Source organism: Macaca fascicularis, chromosome 7, assembly GCF_037993035.2.
Source record: "Macaca fascicularis isolate 582-1 chromosome 7, T2T-MFA8v1.1".
In the NCBI taxonomy this organism is placed as follows: domain Eukaryota; kingdom Metazoa; phylum Chordata; class Mammalia; order Primates; family Cercopithecidae; genus Macaca; species Macaca fascicularis.
In genome coordinates, this window is record NC_088381.1 from 67,222,976 (window position 1) to 67,246,469 (window position 23,494).

The 23,494-nt window shown below is 39.3% G+C and overlaps 1 protein-coding gene across 11 annotated transcripts in view; it reads right to left on the minus strand.

The window, feature by feature from the left end:
* Positions 1–23,494, minus strand: part of ADAMTSL3 (ADAMTS like 3) — a 406,645-nt gene that overhangs the window by 153,270 nt on the left and 229,881 nt on the right. For all 11 annotated transcript variants that reach the window (XR_012415261.1, XR_012415259.1, XR_012415260.1 and 8 more), the window contains exons 10-13: positions 8,231–8,342; positions 3,056–3,194; positions 1,798–1,848; positions 289–493 (exon numbers count right to left, since the gene is read on the minus strand). Coding sequence is in view for 7 of the 11 variants with exons in the window: in XM_073996528.1 (XP_073852629.1) it covers positions 289–493; positions 1,798–1,848; positions 3,056–3,194; positions 8,231–8,342 (507 nt within the window). In the remaining 4 variants the exon portion in view is untranslated. The remainder of the gene's footprint in view (positions 1–288; positions 494–1,797; positions 1,849–3,055; positions 3,195–8,230; positions 8,343–23,494) is intronic.

Here is a 23,494-nt window from a genome sequence, read left to right on the forward strand (position 1 = left end):
TTCGTTCTTTATACATTTGTTCTTTACAGTACTTAATATTAATTATGCTGGTAATTATATGGAAATATTATTATTAATGTCCTTAATGTTAATTATTTTTACCTATGATGATGCTTGTGGTCTTTCTTACCTTGTCCTCCAACTGTCTTCCTAAGCTCTTTGGAGTAGGAACCATGCTCTTTTACCACTTTTTTTGGTCTCCATGCTGTCTAGTACCATGGTGGGCATATAGAAAATATCCCTTAAAATATGAGAATTAATTAAAAGTGGCATATTCTCAAATCTTACCTGAGACCACTCCATGGCAATCCACTTGGGGCAATCAAACAGATTACAAGTTTGCATAACCTTGGGTTTGGGTGCATACATGCACTTCCATTCTTCCACTTGCAATATCTCTCCATGCATGGATTCCTCTACACACACAAAGCTCCGTCTCTGAATCCCTCCTCCACAGGACACGGAACATGCAGTCCAAGGATTATGTTCCCAGCTCAAAAGCAAACAAATAAAATTATATTATTTATTTGTTGTTTGTTTGTTTCAAGTTTGCAAAGATGGTGGCAAAAAATATGGCCTTAAGGTATCAGTTGTGGTTCAGCTGAATGAGCCTGGGACTGGGAGTCATAAGACTTTACTTTTTTTTTTTTTTTTTGAGACAGAGTCTTGCTCTGTCACCCAGGCTGGAGTGCAATGGCACAATCTCGGCTCACTGCAACCTCCACACCCCAGGTTCAAGCAATTCTCCTGCCTCAGCCTCCCTAGTTGCTGGGATTACAGGCATGCGCCACCATGCCCGGCTAATTTTTGTATTTTTAGTAGAGACAGGGTTTCATCATGTTGGCCAGGCTAATCTAGAACTCCTGACCTCGTGATCTGCCTGCCTCAGCCTCCCAAAGTGCTGGGATTACAGGCGTGAGCCACCATGCCCGGCCTTTTTAAAATTTTAATTAATTTATTTTTTTTAAGATGGAATCTCTTTCTGTCGCCCAGGCTGGAGTGGCAAGATCGTGGCTCACTGCAACCTCTGCCTCCTGTGTTCAAGCAATTCTTCTGCTTCAGCCTCCCAAGTAGCTGGGATTACAGGCACCTGCCACCATGCCCAGCTAATTTTTGTATGTTTTAGTAAAGAGGGGGTTTCGCCATGTTGGCCAGGCTGGTCTTGAACTCCTCACCTCAAGTGATCCATCCACCTTAGCCTCCCAAAGTGCTGGGATTATAGGCATGTGCCACCACACCCGGCCAAGACTTTATTCTTAACTGCCACACACAATCTCTAGTCACAAGGTACTTAGCTCCTCACATCTGGGGTTTTTGTCAACTGGGAATAATATACCTTCCCTATTTAACCTTCATAAGACCATTGTGAAAATTAAATCAATTAAAATATATAGTGTGGCTGCATCTTCAAACTGCCTCTAAACCGTAAAATACTAATGGACAATATTATTAGAGAATCACAGAACCTCAGAGTCAGGAAGGACCATACTATTCATTTTGGTTTAAAAGGGGATTAAAATTTCTGATTAATTGCAACACTTGAGCTCCTGCTATGATACTCAGTTGTCCAAGATAGGCTTGACAGCTCTAGCGATGGGGAACATCATCTTTTGAGGCAGCCTATTCCATCTAATTCTTAGAAAGATTTTTCCTATTATTGAGTTGAAGTCTGTTTTCCCTTAGCTCTGTAAAGTATCTAATATCTAACCCTCAGACATTCTAGGCTATTGCTACAGATGCTACAATTCCTAGCAAACTACTTAAATTGCAAAAAGGAAAAGGAAACATATAACTCACCGAGGAAGAGGTTGGAAGTGGTCGTAGGGCATTATCTCTTTAAATCCATCACTACAAATGAAATCATTGTGAGAATATCATTTCTATAATAAATTAACACATTTATTAATTGACTAATACAATATTTGACATCCCAAGAGACACAGCTCTTTCAAATTGGAAACTAAAAATGTCAAGTGTTATCAACCACTCCCAAAAATTCAGCCACTATCTCTTTAATTGTCAAGAATATCTACGACACAAATTCTCCAGTTCTATTTGAAAATATAGAAAACTAAACTAGCAGTATATTAATTAAAGGAAAAAAGTACCTTGCAATTTAGATAAATTTATTCCTTTTTATAATCATTACTCTCTTAATATACCAGTGATATTAACACAGTGTCATATTAGTAGGATCTTCAAAAACCACTTTATTTCACAGAATTTGTCCTTTGAAAGGTCTCTATTAATAATTACGTTCAACCAGGCTCATAGGAAATGGGCAGTTTAGTAACAGGAAATGAAATCCACTGAGAACGCTTCCTTTTCCACTTGCACACTTCTTCCTAAGCCAGCTGGCAGATATCTGGAGGATTCTGGGACTTGGTATTTGTTATTTTAAGGTATTGTAGTAAGCCAGGAAACTTCCCCAGGCAATCCAAGTCAGCAGGTACTAAATTATGCAATAGGATAGTTTACGCATAGCTTTTTTTGCTTTGGCATTAAAACTTTTTACTTCCTTGCACAATGCATTATTTATACTGAATTTAATGTGAACACTTCAAAAGCCAAAACGTGATAATGGGTGACCCAGTTTAAAAGCTAAAATGGTGAGTGGAAGATATTTATGATTGGCAGATGGACTAGACATTGTACTTGGATGAAGAGAGCAGGAGATGTTCAAAAAGTTCATTATAAAAAAACTTAGGAACACATAGCCCACAACAAGAGAAAGCTAGACTGACAAGAGAAAGCTAGACTTGTTTTATCACAGTTTAGAGATAACAAAAAGCAAAAGAAATGAGGCAGATTGCCTTTCTATATCTTGAACAAATGTACTGAAATGCTGCCAGTGTATAGCAATTCTAATCCGGACACTCATTAGGAATGTATCCTAATTCCTATGCACCATAGTTACAAATGTGAATGTAGGCACCTGCCACCAGTAGACAAAGTCAGGAAATGGAAATGTATTGCCCTGCAAAGATTGCTCAGTCTCAGTTGAAGCTGATTTGTTTCTTTATGAAGTAAAAAGGGTGTGGACAATGACACAAACCTTGATGGGCAGGGATCCATGCTGCATTCCTTCAGTTTTGGTTTTGGTTTTACATTTTCAGGGTAGTAGTGACAATAATGGTCAGGAACTACCCTCTTCAAGCGGATATCCACACATTCAGCAGAATTGAGCTGATAACCTAAAGTGTTAGAAAAGGAAAGTCTGAATATTGCATCCGTTTCATTTTTACTTGGCAGAGTTATCACTTGCCACACACTTTTTTTTTTTCCTCTTTAAGAAACTTAACTCAGTGGTTCTCAACCCTGGCTCTATAACAGAACCACATGGGAGCTTTTAATATACTCTAATGCCCAGGTTCCTTCATGGTCCAATTAAGTCAGAAGCCCTGTCTCTGGGATCCAGGAAAACAGTACTTTTTAAAAAAGGTTCTCAGGTTCTTCTCAGATGACTAAAATGCGCGGCCAAAATTGAGAATGACAATTAGTACCGACTGCAGTACTCTCAGCACTTCTAACTGAAAAATTACAATAGTCTCCTCTCAAGAACTGTTTGCAGCCCAGGTGCAGGTGAGTTATTCATTCTCCTCAGTTCATTGTCTTTTCTCCTCATTGTCATCATGGCACTGTGCAAGGCCCTTCTCTCATTTCCATGTAATCTTTCTTCTTCCCTTATTGACACTCCCATTCCAATCCCCGCAACACACCTATTTTGATTTGTTGTTGATATGTCCCTAAATATGCAACTGTCTTATGTAATGCTGCTGTTTTTGTGTGTCTGTTTTTAACTTAATAAATGATAATGTGTTTTAAATCTTGTTCCATTTTCCATTTTTCTCATTCAACATCATGTTTTTGAGAACTACTCTTGCGCTGGGTGATTGCTGGGTTGAATATTTCTTTCATAACATTTTATAATTTGCATATGCAGTACCACATTTTACTCCTCTGCTCCCTTGGGATGCCACAGGCACCTGCAATACCAATAAGCTTTCCAAAGGGGGAATTAAGCATTGTCTATACAAAAAGGAACAAAATCCATCTCCCGATGTCACTCCCCAGCCCTTGTCTCACAAGCCTTCGAACAGAAGGAACGAAGACTTATTCCTGATTCTATTAAATCTAATTTGTAGAGTTTCTGAGGAAAGTGAACATTGCAAATAGATGAGTGCTATAAATTTAAAAAGCAAGTCACAAAATAATGCTTCTATTTCCTGAAAGATCTGATTCCAAGTTTCCTGTCACTACATAAGTGTCTTGTTAAGTTAAACTTTTTCAAAAAAAGGTAATTTTTCAAAACTAGAATGAGCTCTTTAGGAAAGAAAAAATGCCCAAAGCTAAGCGCTCTGCCTCTGCCAGTTGATCTAAAGGTCTAAAAATACATTTAAAGTCCTGATTGTCGAGAGGAATCTGATTTTATAAACCACTAGACAGCTTTCTACAAGACACGGCTTGGATGTAAGCTAAGTGCAGAAGGACGGACTGGTATGCATTATAAAAGCAAGGTCAAAACCGCAAGAATGAAAATCCAAATGGAGTCAATAAAATGTTACTTGGGTGCCAATATCTGCCAGAAAGTTGACGATATCAGATGGCAATGACAATCTAGGTACTTTATCCAGATTGATCTCAAGTGTCTCACATCGACAATTACAGATGAAGACTAGGAAAGTCCATCTAAGTACCCCAGTACCTTAGAGATCAATGAACTAATTTTCTTGATTATCAAAAAAACTCTGAAATTCCATTCACAGACATCACACAGATTTGATTACTAATATAATTAAATTTTGGTAATGCTTTCCTTGTGGGTTTTATGTGTGTGTTTTATTTTCCCCAAAACAAATACAAAATGAGATTACAGCTCCTTGAGTCAGAAAAAAAATATATTTGTTCTAAATAGAAATAGACTTCTAAATGAAAACAGGGCATAAACAGCGTTTATAATTTAGGGAGAGACAATTAATTTTCCTCTTTTGTTTTATCACAGTTTAGAGATAACAAAAAGCAAAAGAAATGAGGCAGATTGCCTTTCTATATCTTGAACAAATATACTGAAATGCTGCCAGTGTACAGAAAATGGCAGGCACCCCAAAAGCAGCCTAAAATCTCCCTTCTGTTCTTATATCCACTGCTATCTTTGGAGACAATCTCACTGCTAAGTGCTCATGCACATTTATAGTTCCAGCAGGACTGACTATGTCTTTCCATGGGCACCCAAGTATGAGAAACACCTATTCGCTTCCCAAGAATTTAATCAACTGGACTAAGCTGAATCCCACTATAAAATGTCTCCTCTAGAGTAGAAAGTGTCTTTTATCTTATGGATCCAAATGTGAACGTCTCTCTGAATGACTGTGTGTAAGAACAAAGAAATAAATTTTTTTCAAAAAATAGATGTTTGAGCCAGGCGTGGTGGCACATGCCCACACTCCCAGCTACGCGAGAGGCTGCAGTGGGAGGATGGCTTGGGCCCACCAGTTGGAGACCAGCCTGGGCAACATAGTGAGACCTCACCTCTACAAAATATTTTAAAAATTATCCAGGCATGGTGGCACATGCCTGTAGTTCCAGCTACTTGGGAAGCTGAGGCTGGAGGATTGCTTGAGCCCAGGAGTTTGAATCTAGCCTGGGCAACTTAGTGAGACCTGCCTCTAAAACAAACAAAAGAGAGAGATGTTTGTTTTTCTGCAGAGTAAGAGTATCCAAAGAGTCATAAGTGACCCAAAGATGTAAAGGAGCCTTTGCCTCATAAAAATGCTTATAACATTCAAGAAAATTCAGGAGGAATTGAAAATAAACTGAATGAATGTCAGAGCTGGTAGAAACTTGAAGAGGACTTACTCCACTGGTTTGTTTTCATTGTATTAATTTTGTGATTGTGCTCTATTTGTGACAAGGAATAGATTTCCACTTAAGGTAGTACTATTAAATTCTTTTTGTGAATATGTTTATTTAAGTTGAATAAATGTCCCCTTAAAGAAAAATCCTTAAGTAAATAATAGTCCAGGAATAACACAGATATGGCAAAAATAGTGATGGCAATATGGCTCCAGCTGCTATCCAAAGACACTGGCTTAAAGAGGCAATGGACACTTTGCGGTACACACAAAGTGGAGTATGTACCATCATCTCCTGGAGGATTAACCACACCCTGGGGTTTCTGACTCAGTAGGTCTGTGGTGGGGCCTGAGAATCTGCATTTCTAGTAAGTTCCCAGGAGATGCTGATGCTACAGGTCCAGGAAGCCCACTGTGAGAATCACTGCTGCAAGATCATAATCAAGTGGTCTCAATCCTTGAGACCTTCCTAGGTCCTTGAGGCCTTCCTAGGGCCTCAATCCTGGCCCTAGGAAGAACTAACTGGCGAACTGGGGAGATTCACTTTTACTTTCTTTCTGTGGCACTATTCAGTTTACTTTCTTTCTGTGGCACTATTTCAGTTTTCTCTTCCATTCCTAGGGATGTAAACTTCTTCTTGGGCCTGGGCTGCCCAGTGCTTCCCACACTGCCCTGTTGTTTCAAGGGGAGCCTAAATTCCAGAAGAGAGAGATCTGCCTGCATATTCACAGCAACCTGGCACTGACTGAAGAGCCCTCCTTCATATACCTGTAGTTTAAAGGAGATAGGCCAGTTTTTGACTCTAAGTAAATTGATATTCCGTAGGCTTCAAGGACTGAAAAGATGTGGAGCTAGGTTGGGCTGAAGGAGTATTTATTCTAGCTCTTCAAACAAGACCATACCTGAGCCTGCGTACCCTGACCTGGTCCCAGGTGTAGTAGGTGGTTTGGAGAGGCACAAGGGCAAAGTCATTTAGAGCATGACTCTGGTATCAAGCAGACCTGGCACCAGATCCTAGCTGCACTGTTTATTAGCTGAACAACATACTACTGTATGCTCTTTACACTTTCTAAGTGTCAGTTTATTCATGTATAAGAGAAATAAAAGAGACCTTCCTTAGGGTTTTCTTGAAGAATAAATGTGATTATGAGCAACTAATCCATGGCTTGACACATGGTAAACACCTAGTATCACCGCCTGGTACTCTAAGGGGAAGCTTCAACATAAATCCCTATTCTAGTAAGTCATGGTTCCTGCGTTGCATGCATTTATTCTTTGATTTAAAAGGTCAGTTCAGAAAAAGAGAATTCTTTTGACAGTAGCTCTAGTTGCCTCCTCATTTGGTCCAGGGAGTTGCCAGTTCTCTGTATCAAACGGACAATTATCTTCCACCAGAGCATGAAAGATGCTGCTTTTGTAGCGTGTGTGGAGCCCTAGATTACACTTGTCCTAAAACTTTCCTCAACCGACTATGAAAATCTTGAACTAGGCTGGGCATGGTGGCTCACACCTGTAATCCCAGCACTTTGGGAGGCCAAGGTAGGTGGATCAGCTGAGGTTGGGAGTTCGAGACCAGCCTGGCCAACATGGTGAAACCCTGTGTCTACTAAAAATACAAAAATAAGCCAGGCAAGGTGGCAGGCACCTGTAATCCCAGCTACTCAAGAGGCTGAGGCACGAGAATCGCTTGAACCTGGGAGGCGGAGGTTGCAGTGAGCCGAGCATGACACTGCACTCCAGCCTGGGCAACACAGCAAGACTCCGTCTCAAAAAAGGAAAGGGAAAGGGAAAAGGAAAGGGAAAGGGAAAGGGAAAAGGAAAGGGAAAGGGAAAGAGAAGAGAAGGAAAGAAAACTTTGAACTAAGCAGACAATAAGCAAGACTTTCCCCTTAACACTTAGTAGAGACTCTTTCTCTTTTAATAAGCTTATACTCTTGCACCTGAGAAGAAAAACGTTGTAAATCTAATGTTAGAACCAACATACCCATTGACTCAACCAGGCTGGGCAAGTCACTCCATCTTTCTGCTTCTCAGATTTTTCATAGAAAATTAAAAATAATACATATTTTAAGGGCAATCAAGAAGAGAAATGCAGTAACACACGCAAACAAGTTTGTTTACAGTTTTTTGTTTTTTGGGGGTTTTTTTTGGCTAAAAGTAAAAGGTGTTTTCCAAATCCAATTTTGCACCTGTCTTCAAGAGTAAAGGCAAATGCATCTTATCCATTAACACCATTGCATTCAGGCTGCTGAGTAAGGTGCTGTGTGATCAGACATCTCTAATTACCACGCCAATTTTAAAATCCGCTTCAAAAATGCAAATGCGTAATTTCTCTAACTCGGAGCTCTAAATATTCATGAACAAAGCCTGGGCCTCACCTCCTCCACATGTCACAGTGCAGGGAAAGAAGTCAGTTTGTCTCCACTGATGACTGATGGGCTGGTAAAAGAAGAACTGAACCACGCTGTCTTTGGCTGCAGTGTACCTGGTCTGGACAAAAAGAACTGTGAGAACACACGTGCAAACAAGGAGCTAGTGCTTTCCACACCTTTCAGAATAAGATAAATGTTCTTCATGTATGCAGACAACCACCCATCCATTAGAAAAACTATGGGGCAGGAGTCCAATAAGTTTAAGATGTGATAACATTTCATTAAGATTTATCATAAATGGGGGCTCAGGTGATCTTCTGCAAATCTCCCTGGAGTCATTTTTCCAGATAATTCCATGCCTGTGAATGGATTCACAAAAAATGTAGGTAGACATTTTTTTATTTGTTCATTTCATATTGTTTTTCTTCCTGAAACATTTGATGTTAATTTTCATGACAACAAAGATTGAGAATTGATTTGGGTTTGCTCACAATATAGCACATAGTGGAGGCTCTTACATTTTTAATAATAATATATTTAAGCACATCCTTCTGAAAAATTCTTCTAGAAGCGCAACTGTAAGAACTCGACTTAAGTGTACAAATACATAGTGTTTAAACAGTCTAGTATCTAATTAAAAGGAAATGGGGGCCAGGCATGATGGCTCACACCTGTAATCTCAGTACTTTGGGAAGCCAAGGCAAGTGGATCACTTGAGGTCAGTAGTTTGAGACCAGCCTTGCCAACATGGTGAAATCCCATCTCTATTAAAAACACAAAAATTAGCCCAGCATGGTGCCACATGCCTGTAGTCCCAGCTACTCAGGAGGCTGAGATGGGAGAATCTCTTGAACCACTGTCTCAAAAAAAAAAAAGAAAAAAAAAAGGAAATAGGGCACTAATGAGATAATATATGTTAATTAGTTCCATTTAACCATTCCACAATATATACATATTTCAAAACATCATGTTATACACTATAAATATATACAATTTTTGTCAATTAAAAATGCTAAGAAAAGATTAATGTGGCCAGCACAGTGGCTCATGCCTATAATCCCAGAACTTTGGGAGGCCAAGGTGGGCAGATCATCTGAGGTCAGGAGTTTGAGACTAGCCTGGCCAAGATGGCAAAACCTGGTCTCTACTAAAAAGTACAAAAATTAGCCGGGTGTGGTGGTATGTGCCTGTAGTCCCAGCTACTCAGGAGGCTGAGGCAGGAGAATAGCTCAAACCCGGGAGGCAGAGGTTGCAGTGAGCTGAGATCACACCGTTGCACTCCAGCCTGGGCAACAAGAGCAAAATTCCATCTCAAAAAAACAAAAAGAAAAGAAAAGGAAAGAAAAAAATAATGTGTTAGAAAAACCAGGCCAGGCACAGTGGCTCACACCTGTAACCCAGCACTTTGGTAGTTCAAGGCAGGAGGATCACTTGAGGCCAGAAGTTTGAAATCAGTCTGGTCAACATAGCAAGATCCTATCTCTCCAAAAGAAAAAGTTTAAAATTAGCCAGGTGGGGTGGCATGCACCTGTAGTCCCAGCTATAGCTATTGCGAGTGCTGAGGCAAGAGGACAACTCAAGTCCAGGAGTTTGAGGCTACAGTGAGTCAAGATCACGTCACTGCACTCCAGTCTGGTAAACAGAGCAAGACTCTGTCTCAAAAAAACACAAAAAAGAAAAAGAAAAATCTCTAAAAAATGCAACTGGAAAAAAAAAAAAAAGAAATAAAATTAGGATAAAAAATTTTAACAATAAAAATAAATATGGTGGGCCGGGCATGGTGGCTGACGCCTGTAATCCCAGCACCTTGGGAAGCTGAGGCAGGCAGGTCCCTTGAGGTCAGGATCAAGACCAGCCTGTCCAACATGGTGAAACCCTAGCTCGACTAAAAATACAAAAATTAGCTGGGTGTGGTAGCGCATGCCTGTAATCCCAGCTACTCGGGAAGCTGAGGCAGGAGAATCACTTGAACCCAGGAGGCAGAGGTTGCAGTGAGCCAAGATCGCGCCATAGCACTCCAGCCTGGGCAACAGAGTGAGACTGCATCTCAAAAAATAAAATAAAATAAATGCAGTATTATAAAAGATATTTCATATGAGAAATGCTATATTTAGTGGAAGAAACAACTTATCAAAATAATAGTTTAATTTTTTAAGGGAATTTTAATAAAGAATATCAATAAATCTGCTACAATATTTCTTTAAAAAATAGAGATAATAGACAAATACAATGAAGAGGCAGTATTTAATCATATAATCGCTTAGAATTTCCTAGACTTTAAGAAAGACAGAAGTCTCTGTTTCAAAATGTTCATTCAGTTCTAGACATTTTAAAAAATAAAACAAAAAGCATAAAGCAAAATCCTAAAAGCTATCATAAAGAAAAATATGATTACCTAGAAAAATGTGAAAAATCAGATTAACATCACATTTCTCACAAGAAATACTGGATTCAAGAAAACAAAGTCAAGTCCTCAAAGTCATGAGGGACAAGAATAATGGATCTAGAATTCTATAACCAAGTTATTAATCAGTAATCAGTTATCAGTTATCCATCTATAACAAATGATCAATCATTAATCAATGAAATAAAGATATTTTCAGACACAAAATGATTCAGAAACTTTACCACTCAGAGATATTCACTGGAAAAAAAGAAAAAAAAATACTAAAGAATGTACCAACTAAGAACTAATATAAATACAGAAGTAGTGAGATGCAAGAAGCAATAACGATTAAATAAATCAGTAAAGCTTATGAGAGAATCTAAACAATTTTTTGTTTAGATTTTTAAAAACCACTATTTTAAAACATTTTAAAACCACTATTTTAAACAGCACAGTTTACAGAGATAGGATACACTGCTAAGGAGCTTTGTTTCTGGCTGTAGCAGGACTGCTTGTTTCTGATGAATCTCCCCAGTGAGAATAAGTAAAAATGCTGCATAAAATTTTCTTTTTTCTTTTTCTTTTCTTTTTTTTTTTCAAGATGGAGTCTCCCTCTGTTACTCAAGCTGGAGAACAGTGGTGCGATCTCAACTCACTGCAACCTTTGCCTCCCAGGTTCAAGGGATTCTCTTGCCTCAGTCTCTGAGTAGCTGGGATTACAGACCCACACCACCCTGCCTGGCTAATTTTTGTATTTTTAGTAGAGATGCGGTTTCGGCATGTTGGCTAGGCTGGTCTCAAACTCTTGACAGCAGGTGATCCACCTGCCTCGGCCTCCCAAAGTGCTGGGATTACAGGCATGAGCCACAGCGCCTGGCCCATAAAATATTTTTAGTGTATTTTAACGCATCAGAAAACTACCATGCTAGTGAGGATTTGCAGGGCTAAGATCACAGACACAAAAGAAACTTAGAAACGTAAGCAAATTTGGCATGACATTTCGCTCTACCTTTTTGCTCAAGGCATTTTCCAGTTTGCAAGTGGTGGCTGAGCAGCTGAGAAACTGGACAAATCTGTCATCAGCCTCATGTAGTGGAAAGCGAACACCTAGAGCTCAAGGCCTTCCAAGGTGTCAGGTGTTGGTAAACACCCCAGGTTCCCAACCCAGGACCCCAGAAAGCTCTATCACAGGAATAAAGTAAACTGGAAACAGGACAACCTTCAAAGGGAATAAAGCCCTGGTTCAAGTTATTTCAATTCCTTGTTGGATAAAGATGACTGGTTGCTAACCTAGCTGTCTTCTAGAAGCAAAAATAAGATATCCAAAATAATCCAGTTGGAAGAGTGTTAGACTGAAGATCTAGAAGCAAAAATAATCTGATAATTTTTAAAGGGGATTTTAACAAAGAGTATCAATAAACCTGCTACAATCTCAAATTATATCCACAACCTTTCTTCTATAATATACAGCACAAACTTTAAAAGCAACTAAGAATACAAAAAACAAAATTTAACGACAACCCAAAAAAGTGAAAAAAAAATAGACATTATAAACATAGTGACAGGAAATCCAGATATTGGTATTAACTGATGAAAATATAAAAATTTAAGTACACCATTACTACCTCCTGCAACCCTGGCCTTGGCTTCAGTCTTGTTTCCCCGTAGGAGGGGCCTAGCAACACCTTATGCTTTCCCTATGATCTTAAGTGTTGGAACACTTATGTTATGGAACACAGCTGTGGGCTGTGTTTTTCAGAGAACTTGGAATAAGATTAAAATATTCAAGAAATCAAATTATAAGATGGGGAATTTCACTGGAAACAAAGAAGCTATAACTAAAATGGAAATTCTAAGAATAAAAGATGCAATAATTTAAATCAATATCTCAATGGATGAACTTAAAAGTGGATTAAAATAGACTTTGGCAAGTATTTTATAAAGAGCCAGATAGTAAACATTTTAGGTTTTCAGGCTACATGGTTTCTGTTGCAACTATTCAATTCTGCTAGTATAGTGCAAAAGTAGCCATTGACAATATGTAAACAGATAGGGGTGGCTGTTCTGATAAAACTTCATTTACGAAAACAGTGATGGCCTGCTGGTCATAATCTGCTGATCCCCGAATTAGACACACCTGAGCAGAGGATAAGTAAAACGAAAGATGAAAAGAAAGTGGAAATGAGACAAATTGGATACAGGTAAAGGTACAATCACAGTCCCAGAAATACAGAACAAAGAGCTTGGGACAGAAGTTAATCTGAAGAGATAATAAATGAGAATCTGTCAAAACTGATGGTGGATCCCAAGCCACAGATTCATGAGACACCTGGACCTCAAGCTGAAGAAAGGCACTAATTACACCATAGCCCAACCAATGAAAACCCAAACCAAAGGGAACACACTTAAAAGCAGATGAAGAAAAAGGACAAATTACCTTATAAGGAACAAAAAGAAGACTGACAGCTGACTTATCTACAGAATAAATTGAAGTCAGAAGACAACAGGGAGATATCCTCAAAGTGCTGAAAGAAACATTTTATAACAGAAGGGTGGATTCACTAGTAAGATGCAATGATTCTAAATGTGAACATACCTAACAACCTAGCCTTAAAATATATAAGGCACAATGCATAGTCACGGGGTAGTTTTAGCACATCTCTCATGATAGAATAAGCAGACAAAAATCAGGAAGGTAATAATTTTGAATAACACTATTACTAAACATGACCTAATTGACAAACGTAGAACACAACAGAAGACTACAACATCACATTCTCCCAAACTTTGTTATATTCTGAGCCACAAACCAAGTTTTACAAATTTTGAAATATTGAAATAATATGGAGTATGTTCTTTGACCACAGTAGAATTAAGCTATAAAAATAAATTTTAAAAAGGATTACTGGAAAATTCCCCCATGCTTGGATGTTATACTTCTAAATAATCCACAAGTCAAAGAATATATAATTATGAAACTTACAAAGTAATGTAACTGAATGATGAAGGAAAACATTTCATATCAAAATTATGAAATTAAATATAAGGAATGCTTTGAGAGAAATTTGTAGACTTAAATGTATACACTTTAGAGAGAAAAGATGAAAATTAATGATCTCATAATCCATCTCAAGAAGTTTAAGAAAAAAACAGCTAATGGGATCTAAAGAAGTAAGAGTGGACATAATAAAGATAGGAGCAGACATTAATGATATGGAAAGAAAACTAGAGTAATACAGTTATGAACCCAAAAGTTGTTTCTGTGAAATGTCTAATAAAATTGATAACCCTCTGACGTGACTGAGCAAGGAGAAAAGAGTAGGCACAAATAGTCAATATCAAGAATGAGAAAGAGGACATACTACAGGATGTTCAGAAAGTGAACAAATAATAGGAAGATGCTATGAAAAGAAAGTATGCCAATAACTTTTTAAAAGTTAGTTGAAATAGACAAATTCATTGAAACAAAACGGACACAAGAAATAAAAAAATCTAAAGAGTCTGTATCTTTCAAAGACATTAAATGCATAATTCTAAATATTTCCTGGTGCACACTGCCAAACATTTAAAGAAAAAAATGACATCAATCGTTTGCAAACTATTGCAGAGAACAAGAGGAAACACTTCTAAACTTGTTTTATAAAAGCAGAATAAAATGCCAAGACCTGAAAAAGGCATTCCAAGAAAACAAACAAACAAACCCTTTCCTGCACATAGGTACCAAAACAACAACAATAACCTTAAGTAAAATAATTTAAAATCACATCCAGTGATATATAAAAGGATACACCTTTTTACAAACAATAAAATAATAAATAATAACAATAAATGCTATTTTTTTTTTTTTTTTTGAGACAGAGTCTCGCTCTGTCACCCAGGCTAGAGTGCAGTGGCATGTTCTTTGCTCACTGCAACCTCCACCTCTCGGGTTCAAGTGATTCTCCTGCCTCAGCCTCCCAAGTAGCTGAGACTACAGGCACCCGCCACCACGCCTAGCTAATTTTTTGTATTTTAGTAGAGATGGAGTTTCACCACATTAGCCAGGCTGGTCTTGGTCTCCTGACCTCGTGATCCACCTGTCTCAGCCTCCCAAAGTGCTGGGATTACAGGCATGAGCCACCACGCCCGGCAACTAACAATAAATTCTAATCGAAAAGAATAATGAACAAGTAGGTTTATCACAGGAAGATACAGTTGGTTTAATATTTGAAAAATCAATGTCATTTATTACATTAAAAAGGAAAAAGGAGAAAACCATGTGATCATCTCTAAAGATGCAGAAAATGCATTTGATACAGCTCTATGCTTGTACATAATGAAGCAAACTAGAAAAGAAAAAAATTCTTTCACCAAACAAAATATCTATAAAAAATTTTATAGTAAACATTATATATAATGGTGAATTATAGGGAACTTTGCTCCTGAAGTGAGATGCATAACAAGGACAGCTGCCATCTTCATTATTTGCAGATGTCACAATTGTGTATGTATACAATCCAAAAGAATTCACAAACTATAAGTATTAACACATGAATATAGTAAGAATATAATGTCAATACACAAAAATCAGTATTCCCACACCCCAGAAACAAATAGAAACTTAAAAAATACCATTTATAATAACATCAAAATAACAAACGCCTGAAAATAAATTTAATAAAGGACATTAAAGACATAGAGTAAAAATTATGAACATTATTGAGAAAATTTTTAAAGAACTAAAAAATGTATGGATATGCCACATTTATGAATTGAAAGACTTAGTATTGGGAAGTGTCAATTTTCCTTAAATTGACATAGAGATCCAATGCAATTCCAATCAAAATCCAGCTGATTTTTAAAAACAGACAAGCTGATTTTCAATGATATAAAAATGCAGTGTCAAGAAAAGCAAAGATAATCTGCAAGAACAAAGCAGAAACTTACACTACCAGATATCAAGACTTATTTTAATGCTACAGTAGATATATCACAGTGGTATTGGCACAAATAAACAGATTGATGAAACAAAGTACAGTCCATAAATACATTGTTGATATCAGACTTCAGAGAAATAGGCAATGGATCCTTCACCTAATGACTCCAGGTCAATTAAACAGTCATATAGAAAAAAAATTGATTCTATCATACCTCACAATATATACAAAACAATTTCTAGAGCGATTATAGCCTTTGGTGTGAAAGGAAAAATAATAAGACTTCTAAAAGCAAACATAGAAGAATATCTTAGGGGCTGGGCATGGTGACTCACACCTGTATTCCCAGGACTTTGGGAGCCCAAGGCAGAAGGATCACTTGAGCTCATGAGTTTGAGACCAGCCTGGGCAACACAGCTGGATCCTGTTACTACAAAAAAAAAAAAAATTTTTTTTTTTTTTTTAATTTGGCCAGGTGCAGTGGCTCACATCTGTAATCCCAGCAGTTTGGGAGGCTGAGGTGGGTGGATCACTAGAGGTCAGGAGTTCAAGACCAGCCTGGCCAAGAGGGTGAAACCCTGTCTCTACTAAAAATACAAAAAAACTGCCAGGTGTGGTAGCATACACCTGTAATCCCAGTTACTCGGGAGGCTGAGGCAGGAGAATACCTTGAACCCAGGAGGTGGACGTTGCAGGGAGGTGAGATCATGCCACTGCACTCCAGTCTGGGTGACAGAATAAGTCTCCAATAAATAAATAAATAAATAGCCAGGCATGGTGGTGTGCACATGTAGTCCCAACTACTTGGAAAGCTGAGGTGAGAGAATCACCAGAGCCCAGGAGGTCAAAGCTGCAATGAGTCACGATTGTGCCACTGAACCTCAGCCTGGGCAACAGAGCAAGACCCCATCTCAAAAAAAACAACACACACACAAACAATGACAAAAAGAAGAATATCTTCATGATTCTGGATGAGGCAGATTTCTCAACCAGGATACAAATAGCACTAAGAATAAAGTTAAAGACTGATAAACTACATTACAGTAAAATTGAGAACTTCTGTAGAGGGAAACTGATAGCCCTAAATACATTTAATGGAGAAAAAAATGAAAATAGAATGAATTAAGAATTCAGTTCTAGAAGCTGAAAATATAACACCAAAATAAACCCATATAAAAATAAAAGAAATAAATAAAAATTTATATAAATAGAAACGTAAAAAAAAAACTCTGAGTTAATGAACAAAACAAAAATGTAGTTGTTAGATGTCTCAGAGACAATGTTTGGATGGTCTGAGTAAAACAACAATTACACAAGCAACCAATAAACGAGTTTAGGAATGAAAGAGACATAGTTATAGGTAAAGAGGAGACTATTTTTAATGATAAGGGAATAAAAATGAGATGAATTGGATACTTCTCTAGAAAAATGTAAATTTCAAAATTGGCTAAAATAATAAGCCTAAGAAAAACATAAATGGTTTCTAAGTCTTCTCCATTACCACTGAAAAGAAAAATAAAAGAGAGAAATAAAAGGCATTAAGCCAGATGTGTTACAGAAAGAGAAATCCTTAGCGCAGTAGACACATTTCATTGCCTACCAACATCCATTTCTCCTTTCCATTTTATAGACACTCAATTTTGTTCATGCTCATTCCTCCCTCCTGTGTCTTACATATACATACATACATCCTGATTGTTCTTTTTTTTTTTTGAGATGGAGTCTCGCTCTGTCACCAAGCTGGAGTGCGGTGCTGCAATCTTGGCTCACTGCAACCTCTGCCTCCCAGGTTCAAGCGATTCTCCTGCCTCAGCCTCCCAAGTAGCTGGAATTACAGGTGCCTGCCACCATGCCCAGCTAATTTTTGTATTTTTATAGTAGAGACGGGGTTTCACCATGTTGGCCAGGATGGTCTCGATCTCCTGATCTCGTGATCCACTTGCCTCAGCCTCCCAAAGTGCTGGGATTACAGGCGTGAGCCACTGCACATCCTGATTGTTCTGAGTGAATCACCATGGTCACATTTACCTTGCTAGTGGCAGGACCTATGAGTGTTCCGCTCAGATACACAACTGCAAAGAGTGTCACTGGCCAACAGCCCCAGTTCTGGGTCAAGCTTCCCATGGGATGCTCCTAGCCAGTGACTAAGCACAGCAGGGATACTGAAGGCAGAGCTATTCCTGGGAGACACTAGAGTCCTGTGATGAATGACTTTGGCTCAGGGTCTCCTCTCTAGCTTTGCTGAATTGTCCTAGAACCTACTGCATTTAAGATGCTTGCATTTGACCTTCCTTCCTTCCCTCTCTCCTTCACTCATGGTCAGATTTTCAGTGCAGGCTGACGGCTCTCCCAGCATCATCCTGCTCTCCCACTTTTTTCTCATAGGCGTTTCCTGAATAAATTCTTGTACTTCTCATCCTGCCTTGGCATCTGATTCTTAGAGGACCCAGATGAACACAGTAGTGGGTGGTATAGAGTGGGCACGTGACCCAATTCTTGTTGATGAGAGGTGGTAAAAGGTCTACCATGGAGTTTCTGGGGTTTCCTTGCTGAGAAAGTCCACAAGAAAGAAAAAGGCCTACTGGGCTTCCAGAGATCACATCGTCTTGTCCACATGTGACACCTGGACCAGTGCCTTTTGCTTTCAGTGCAGGGCAAATATACAACAGCTTACTCAAATCCATGCACGATATCCTCAAATGGGCCCTAAATGCTGCCAGTGGGCACACTATCTTTCCCCTAGTCCCTCGACACTGCCATTCTTGTCTTGCTGCACGTTCTTGGTGGTGTGGCTGGGACCCCTATCCAATCCTTGGCTGCCTTACAGCTCTGCACCTAGGGAGACCATCGGATTTATTGTTCATGCCAGGATGCTTCTGAGAGTGAAAGGAGGAGCGACTGACAATTAAGTTGGGGTAACAAGCACAAACTGGGCCTTTTCTGAACAAAATAGGACCCATAGTCTCTCTACCCACACCTCTCTGCTAAAGTGTCATTTTGCCACCACCATGTCACCCCCTGGCCAGCCAAGAGTACATTAAATTTTCTAGATGTCTTCCATTACCACTCAGGAACTGAAGGAGACTACGGGGAGCTAAACTCAGACTCAGCCTGTGACTGAACGTTTCATGGCACTAATTCCACTTTCACTCTCATGTGGCTTCTCTGGGTTGTTGCTGATGGAGGTGGAATCCCCATGAGGCACTTTCCTCTGGAAGCTCTGCCTGGGGAGGGAGCAAAAGCTCCTTTTCTGCTTTTAGCTTTCCTTGAAAGCCTCCCTGCCCTGGAGAGCGACCACCATCATGAAACACGTCTTGCTGCCTGCTTCCTTCGTCCTGGCACCAGGAGAGGGAGAAGGCTTTCCACATCCCGGCTGGATATGCCCTGCAGTGCACATCCTCCTGAGGACACTGGACCGAGACGCACCCTTACTGGAGAAAGGAGCATCCTCTCCATGTTATAGAAGATGTGCTATGGATTAGGACCCCAGGCTTGGCCCTGGAAATGTTATGGGGACTAAATCAATTTAGAAAATCTTCATCTTTCTCCACTAAGCGTGGCTTTCCACAGACTAAGCTAAAAATAATAATAACCCTACTTTAATAATGAAAAGATGAACATGAATGCTTTCTCTTGCACTCCTGCTAATCACCCATCTGCCATACCACTGCTGTCAAGTCCACAGGGCAAACAGCTCTGATGAAAAAGGAAATGGTGAAGTACAGAGAATGGCAAAAGAGAAATGCACATTAACATCTGCAAAAGTGTATTACCACTGTTTGATGAGGAAAATGAGTTTTATAATAAAAGCATGTGGTCAGGCATAGTGGCTCACACCTCTAATTCCAGCTCTTTAGGAGTCCGAGGCAGGAAGGTTGCTTGAGCTCAGGAGTTCAATGCCAGCCTGGGTAACATAGTGAGACTCTGTCTCTACAAAAAAAAAATTAAAATTAGCTGGCTGTGGGGCTGTGTGCCTCTAGTCCCAGGTAATTGGAGGCTGAGGCCAGAGGATTACTTGCAGCCTGTACTTGGCCTAGGTGACGGAGCAAGACCTATCTCAAAAACAAACAAAACCGATGGTATAAAAATGAATTCAAATTCAACTACTTGACTTGGCCACTTCAAAAGAATTTCCAAAATTTGTGAAATAGATTTTTATGTAAAACTATTCATAGTATATCTACATTTCTACACATATCTTAGCTGTGAGTTCTGGTAATTACTAAAGCAGTGTATGAATTGCTTTAACCAAGAAATTTCCCTCAACAGACCACATTACAGAAAAATATGCAATATTCTAAAAGTTTCTGCCTTTGGAATGAATGATAAATGCTTACAATGAGACAGAATCCCAATGACTGAGAGGCATGAGGAAACAGGTAAATTTTCTTTTCTGCTGGCACTGTTAGGGGTTGAATTGTGTGCCCCAAAAACAACATGTCAAAAGCGTAGCCCACAGTATCTCAGAATACTATCTTATTTGAAATACGGTCTTTGCCAATGTAGTTAAGGTAAGGTAACTGGGAGGACTTAATCTAGTATAAGTGGTGTCCTTATAAAAACAGGAAGTTTGGACTGGCCAGGTGTGGTGGCTCATGCCTGTAATTCCAGCACTTTAGGAGGCCAAAGTGGGCAGATAGCTTGGGCCTAGGAGTTCGAGACCAGCCTGGCCAACATGGCGAAACCCCGTCTCTACTAAAAATACAATAATTAGTCCAGCGTGGTGGAGCGCGTACTCAGGAGGCTGAGGTGGGAGAATGGCTCGAACCCAGGAAGTGGAGGTTGCAATGAGCCTAGATTGTGCCACTGCACTTCAGCCTGGGTGACATAGTGAGTCTCTGTCTCAAACAAACAAAAAAAAAATGCATGGGAGAAACTGAGAAATTTGCACCCAGAGGCAGACATGCACAGAGGGAAGGTGATTCCTGAACTCGAAGAATTGAGGCGAGAGGCATAAGACAGCTTCTCCTTCACAGCCCTCAGAAGAAACCGATCCTGCCAACACCCTGATTTTGGACTTTCAGGCTTCAGAACTGTGGGACAATAAATTCGGTTGTTTAGGCCACTCAGTTGTGGAGTACTCAGTAACAACAGTCTTGTGAAACTAATATAGGCACTGACTCTAAAACTGTGTCTTGCTGAGTTTTGAAACACCTGTGAACGTATAAACGTAGCCACTATCTGCACTGCATTGAAAGCCTCCAACATGTTCTTTCAGAGAACCAAGACAGGCAGTTTCAAATCCTCTTGTGCCCGGATAAGTTAAATATGCTATCATAACTCCCCAGAAAGAGAAGAAGCTCGTGGGTTGACAGCATAAAAGACATCTAGAGCTGAGGAAACTGAAGATGGAGATTGTACAACTGAGGACTAGTAGAAAAGCAATCAGAAAACATTTTCCTGAAGAAACACAAAATATCAGAGTGGAAAAAAAATGAATCCCTAAGAAGACAACTAGATGAAAAAGGAAGATTTCAGAGCCCAAGAAGAGAAACTTTTTTTTTCTCCCCGAAGATATATATGTTTTTTAAAAGATGAGAAAATCTACCAAAAGTAGTTAAAAATTAACCATGGAAAGACATGTCTTTATCAAAGTCATTTAATTTTGTTTTTTCAGATATCCTCATGGGAATATACTTAAAATTGATATTCACAAACGTCTACTCATAGATGCAAATATTCAGTAAATTCTCACTGAATTAATAGTGTATATCTTGCGGTCAATCTATGAAGCACATGGCATCAACTACTGTACTTAGCCAAGACTCACTACTGCTACCTGGGGGCAACCTGCACATATTGAGGAAGCAGGGCCCTAATGCAAAATATCCCTTAGTGCTATGACAAGGGTCATCCATGAAAAGCAGGTCATTGAGGGCTGGGCACGGTGGCTCACACCTGTAATCCCAGCAATTTGGGAGGCTGAGGCAGGAGGATTGCTGGAGGCCACGAATTCAAGATCAGACTGGGCAACATAGTGAGGCCCTGTAGCCACACACAAATAAAAAAAAAGAAAAAACGGAAACAGGTTATTCAGGAAAACAAGCATATATAATGAGAAATCCACTGGAAGAAGGAAATGTGCAATTTTCAAGAATGGTCCAACCATGAAAATATAGCTTCTTAAAGAGTAGAAAAAAGAAATTTTTTTTCTCATTGGTACAGTGAGATGCTAAGCTGCAAAATCTGAGCAACAATACCTGTAAGACAACCTAACATCCCATTGATGTCTACATATTTTACTCTTTATGTAAGAATACAGTAGTGTTCAACAGTATAGTTACCAAAAGCCCATGAAATAAGGTCTACTACATGAACTGTAGCAAAGTGTGTGCCTCAACCTAGCTCAGCACACCCACGGCTGTGCTAAATTAGCACTGATTATGCAGGACTGGTATTCACTGCCTCATCCTCTCTCAGGTTGAAGCCAGGTCTTCCAGTTATAGACTAGCTTTTGTTGGTTGACTGGAATGGAAAGAGATACAATGAAACACAGGGACACAGGTCTGACTGTCATCAGTGACCTCACAAGCACTTTTAACCTCCCACTCAAAGTACAGCCATGACTTGATTGTGTGATGGGCCAGGAAGAGATGAATGGAAGCAGAGTTCCTTATCTTAGCAACAATACAGGCTGGGAAATACTACAATGTTTGGAACCAAAAAAAAGGAAATGATGGAAAAGGATACTTCCCAGAAACCCACATTATTTGGACAAGCTCCCAAGTCAGGAAAAAAACAACATCAGAGCCACTCTTACTTCAACATAAGTGTCTCCAATTTTGCCACATTCTCCCCTACTAAGTACAACACATCCATGAGAGACAATTGCTGTGGGTATGAAAATGAGGTTCTATTTATGCATGAGTCAGACAGTTGTCTGTAACACCCTCTTTGATAAATGTATTTTTCAAAACACCTTTTCAGTCTAGAGAGATCAAAAGCTTTCCAGGAGTTGAAGTCAAAGTCCAGAACTGTTTATTAAATCTGAGAGAGCCAGAACTTAGAGACAGGAACATAGAGGACTGAATATAAATGCAGACACTGTACCCTGAATGTGCTGTTAAAATGTACTCTATTGGCCGGGCGCGGTGGCTCACGTCTGTAATCCCAGCTCTTTGTAAGACCAAGGTGGGTGGATCATTTGAGATCAGGAGTTTGAGACCAGTCTGAACAACATGGAGAAACCCCATCCCTACTAAAAATACAAAAAAAAAAAATTTAGCCAGATGTGGTGGTGCATGCCTGTAATCCCAGCTACTCAGGAGGAGGTTGCAGTGAGCCGAGATCGTGCCATCTCTCTCTCTCACACACACACACACACACACACTTTTCAAAATTTACTCTATTAAGAGATGAGTACGTAATTTGGGCAAGAAGGTGTAATTTTTAATTATGCACATAGTATGTGAATTCATTCTTCCATTTGCTTATTATTATTATTATTATTATTATTATTATTATTATTGAGATGGAATCTTGCTGTGTTGCCCAGGCTGGAATGCAGTGGTGCGATCTTGGCTCACTGCGACCTCTGCCTCCTGGGTTCAAGTAATTCTCCTGCCTCAGCCCCCTGAGTAGCTGGGATTACAGGTGTGCGTCACATTGCCCAGCTATTTTTGTATTTTTAATAGAGACAGGGTTTCATCATGTTGGACAGGCTGGTCTCGAACTCCTGACCTCAGGTGATTCACCCACTTTTGCCTCCCTAAGGGCTGGGATTACAGGCATGAGCCACCACACCCGCCCAGTCACATTCTTCCTTTTAAACATTATTTTAAGAATTAGATACTACAAAATGTTATCCCCTCTAAAATAGTCACTGTTGTTTTCAGTGTTTCCATTTTGAAAAGTATCCTTCCACATTATTTTTAAAAATATGCACACACACACATATACATATATGTGTGAGTACATACAAACACATAGAAATATGCAGTTTATGTGTGTGTTTTTATAAATGGTATC